This window comes from Caenorhabditis briggsae (assembly GCF_000004555.2).
Source record: "Caenorhabditis briggsae AF16 supercontig from assembly CB4, cb25.NA_092, whole genome shotgun sequence".
Taxonomy (NCBI): domain Eukaryota; kingdom Metazoa; phylum Nematoda; class Chromadorea; order Rhabditida; family Rhabditidae; genus Caenorhabditis; species Caenorhabditis briggsae.
Window position 1 is genome coordinate 5056 of NW_025543376.1, and position 4705 is coordinate 9760.

General features: G+C 35.8%; 1 protein-coding gene across 1 annotated transcript; it reads right to left on the reverse strand.

Moving 5' to 3' along the window:
* Positions 1–2889: 2889 nt before the first annotated feature.
* CBG26683 lies at positions 2890–4266 on the reverse strand (the record flags this gene model as incomplete). The annotated part of the gene is made up of 3 exons (XM_045241015.1): positions 2890–2981; positions 3883–4026; positions 4074–4266. The coding sequence occupies 3 exons, from the start codon at positions 4264–4266 to the stop codon at positions 2890–2892; spliced, it is 429 nt and encodes a 142-aa protein (XP_045100675.1).
* Between the last annotated feature and the right edge of the window lie 439 nt (positions 4267–4705).

A 4705-nucleotide genomic window follows, 5' to 3' on the forward strand; every position in this document is an offset into this window, starting at 1 on the left:
AGCGAGAAAATAGAAAAAAATGAGGGAAACAGGAGATGGATCATCAAACACGGTTAAGAAACTGGAGGGTATGAAGGAAGTCTGAATAAGACGACTAGAGCCGCCAGATGCTCTTTTTTCTAGTGTCCGAAATTGGACTTTATATGTCCCAACGTTTGACAGAGTGATAGGACAACCGAGTGGCACCCACAAGACTTAGAATGCATTCGTGTGTCCGAGAAGAAATTTCTGAAGGAAGTGGAGGGGCCGAAAAAGTCGAACCCTATAATTTGGGAAGCAAAGGTCCTTATAAAACAAACCAAAGGAGGTGAAATTCTAGATTCGTGGAGGAAAAATTTTTGTGGGATTTGAGGAGGCTGTCAAATGCACATAAAAGTAATTTGTTGGATTTTGTAAATACTCAGAGTACCACAAAATCTCAAACTGAGAAACTCTGACTCGGTTTAGTATTTAGGATTTTTCCGTACGTTTTAAGATTCTCTAGATTAGAAAAATGGTCAGAAGCAGAAAAGGAAAGTTTGATTTAGATTATCTTGTTACAGCAGCTACATATTTCTAACATATGTAAGGGCTTTTATAAATTTGACACTATCCAATTTTGAAAAAAAAAACCAGATTAAGACATTCAACAGCAATCCTCAGGGTTCTAGCCCAATACTACAATTTGCAACAATTGTGATAGGCTTTCCTCTTGCCGTTCGTTCTTTTTCCCACACTAAAACAGCTGGAGTTCAACCTATAATACCTTATTCATGGGATCTGGGAAGCGCTTCTCCCGGAGAGCACATATACACATATACACAAACCGCGGGCGACGAAAAAAAAAACAAAACACAACAAACGAGAAAAAAAGAGATGAAAATGAGAAGAGTTTGACACTAAATGTGTGAAATTGCTGTCAAGGAGACTCCGATACTAGGATACTCTGGTTCCCCCGTATTTCGTTTTTTTAATGTTCATTTTTGTTTTGCAATAAATGGAGCAGGAAAAAAAGGGGCCTGAAAATTTTATTTCCAGGGAAGGTTTAAACAAAAAAAAATAACTTTACAACTGAACAAACCTGTAATGAAAAAGCCTTCTAACTTGTAATTTGAAGCTAGTTTTCCGGTTCCTGTCAAATATATGAAAAGGTTGGCAACTGATGAATTGTGTAATATCAGAAGCGTTTTTAAATATGAGAAACTTTTTAGTTGACACATTTTTAAAACCTTGTATGAGAAGTGAAATAAATTTCCAGTTTGGGAACCCTTCTATAAGAGATTTTTTTGGTAAGCTCAAAAAAGCAAAAAAAGAACGAAACTAGTAGACCAAATATAGTGGAGTATTTATATCTATAAAAACCACATTTAGAGTCACGTTCAAAGATAAGAAGAAATTTTGGGGCCACTCTTATTCCCAGGAGTTTCGTGAGTGGGAGATAGTGTATGATTCATGATCTTCTCAGAAAAAAAAAGAAATGATGATTGTTCAGTGGGGTGGCGGCTTTTAAACTTTCTGGATGAAAACATTGACGGATGAGGCCAAGTGTTAGTTTCGCACTTTTTTGACAATGATGAAAATGAACTTTTGAGGTTTTGAACTCAATCTCAAACTGAAAAATGAGAAAAAAACCCTGATTTTCTTGTTCGAGAAAAATTTTTTTATTCAAGTTTGAGGAATAATTACTTTGTAGAAAACACAAATATAACTTGAAAATTCTACTCATTTATCAGCGGGGAACAAAACAAAAACAAATGACAGGAAAAAAGTTATTGCGATTTGCAGATGGAATGCTCTTCCGCCTAATTACACATAAATCGAAAAGAGTGAACTCATTTTTCCGCACTCATCTGATATTTCGGATTTTTAAAACGCGAAACTCCTCTCTGATCTTTTAGTGACAATCAATCAGCGACAAATGAACTTGAAGGCAAGAGTTTAGTTTTGAGTGTCTCACTCGACACCTCATCTTTCCTCCTGATATATGATATCTGTTAAAAAATGACAAATGACACGTTTGGGGAGAAAAAACAACTGAACGCTAATTTCAATCAGCACATAACAATTGAATACACTGGCTGGCTGAATGTGAGTGTGTTGAAAAAAAAAGCTTATCAAAATGATTGAAGATTGAGTGTAATGTCAACGAGACTCTTTGAAACAATGAATAGAGATGAAATTTTTTTCAACATCAAAGTTCAAATATTGTGAGAATCTTGTCTGTTATCTTTGATGAAAATTAGAGAACTTGATAATAGATTGTTCGATAGCGGATTTGACATTTTTTGAGTCATTCGAACTGTAGTCCACTTTGTGTTAAAATTTGTATAACCATATTATCAGTTAGCTCAGATCTTCGCTTGAAAATAACGAAAAAACACCTGTCTGTATTAGATAAATATTTATTGTTTCAATGAATCAGAAAACAATAAAAGCTCTAAAAATGTTCTCCTATTTAATTATTTGCATGAATCTTTTTTCTATATCCTGTTTGTCGATTTTTAAAATGGTTTTTATGTGTTATATGATCAAAGCGCCATCAGTCCTGGAACAAAATTGAATAATTAATGACACAACTTAAGTAGATTTCTCACCTTCTTCAGTACCACTCTTCGGAGTAGTTGGCGGGCGCAGGTCCATGGGGTTGATGGAGAACCTCGCCAGGCTTAGCATAGAAGTGATGAGCAAAAGACAATGACGTCTTCGGAACTTCAGGCTTAATAACATTTTGACGAATAATGTTATTTGGTTTCCAACTCTGTTTCATTCCTTTCTCGACGACAAGTTCCTGTGTCGTTTGTTTTTCGGGCGGGAAAAAGAATCGGATCGGTACCCGCTCGCAAATATTGAAACTTGGAAGGCGGATAGTGGAATTTGGAAGTCCTGGCGAGTGACTAGCATCGGTTGGCGTTATACGGGGGCCAGTGATGCCGGAGCTTTGAGGAACCATGTTGTTGTTCTGCTCTCGTTCTTTGCATCTTTCACGAGAGTTCTTTGGGTGTCTAAAAATGGAATATATATTAATCTTTGACAAAAATTTGAAAATTTAAACTTCTTTGAAGTAAGTTTTTTTTCCATAAATTATTAGTGTTTGCAGAAAAAAAACAATTCGAATTTTCAAAAATGACAATTTTAAACCAAAATGACTACATGGACCGGAGATTTTTAAGCGGTAATGTTTTCAAATAAAAATCTTGCCTTACCTGATACAAATACGTTCCTGGGCAAGATTTGGTAACTATCTTTTTTCAGTTTTAACAGTTTCTCACAAAGGAACCTCAACACCTCACAAACCCAGATTTTGATGAAAATTTCAGGATATGTTCAAAATCACCTATCTAGACACCACTAAAAATTTTAAATTCCGCCAGCCAGTTTCAGCCGAGTTATATCAGTTTCAGTACCAAAAATCGCCTTTTCAGTGCAAAAGTAGCGTTTTCAAAGACGATTTTCTCCGCTCCTAGGAGGTTCCAGAACTTGTTTCTTTTTGAGTTATACTTAAAATTTAATGAACTTTGATATTTCAAACTTTTTGTCAAAAAAACATTTTTTTCAATTTTCGAAGAAATCTTGAAAATCGTGAAAAAATTCAAAAAAAAAAAAATATTTTTGTTCTTGAGAAAAAAGTTTGAAGTATGAAATTTCATGAAAATTTGAGTATAACACAACGAATTTCATGCTTTGAAACGTCCTAGCACTTGAGAAAATCGTCTTCTAAAACACTTCTTCTGCACTGAAACGGCGATTTTTGGTACTGAAACTGATATAACTCGGCTGAAACTGGCGGGCGGATTCTCAAAATATCAGAAATGTCTAGATAGGCGATTTCGAACATATTCTGAAATTTTCATCAAAATATATGGGTTTTTGAGGTGTTGAGGTTCCCTTGTCAATAGAACTCACTAATATGGTTTTTATCAGCACCTTTCTTGCGATCAGCACAATCTTTATTCATCATTTCGTGATTAGTCGATAAACGCTCGGAGACCTTTTCCATCACAATTGGCGACTTTGGTTGTTTTTGGAAGAGGTTTTTGGGAGAATTAGCTGTAAAAACATATTACCGTGCATTTATTTGAACGAACACTAAAAACCTTTGTAAAATGCTTCTAGTTCCTGATTTCTCAAAAAGAGTTTCTCATTTCCTAGGCGAATCTCTTGCATTTTGCGATCAACAAAATCGATTATCGCGTCCTGGTGTTCAATTATTTTTTTGAGGCTGCAGATTTCCTCATCTTTCTCTCTAAGCAATCTTTGGAACTCGGTGGAATACACTTTGTTGGCCATTTTACCTAAAATGAATGATATTAAGATATTTGAAAAATACACGTGTGATAGAGACTGAGAAGAAGATTTTGATGCGCAACTATCACAACCGACAATGGAACACAGCACACCTAATTCGCGCGTAAATCGGAAAGGTCTTGCAGCGAACGGAGAAATAGTACGCGTTTGTATAGAGACGGGCAGACAAAAAAAGAGGGGCAAGTAGCGCAGGTGTTGTGGTGGTCCCTACCGGTCGTAATATTGTGTGTGTTGTTTTGTTGGTGCGGCAAGTGCCATGGGGTGTCTTTGGCACTGAAAACCGTGGCTCAATCTTCTCAAAACGTCCGATATTAACTTTTCGAGTAGGATTCAGATTAATGCAAAATTTTGATAACGTAGGCTTGTTCTAAGGCTGCTTTTGGTTCGAAAATTGAGGAAAACAAGGGATTATTTGCAATTT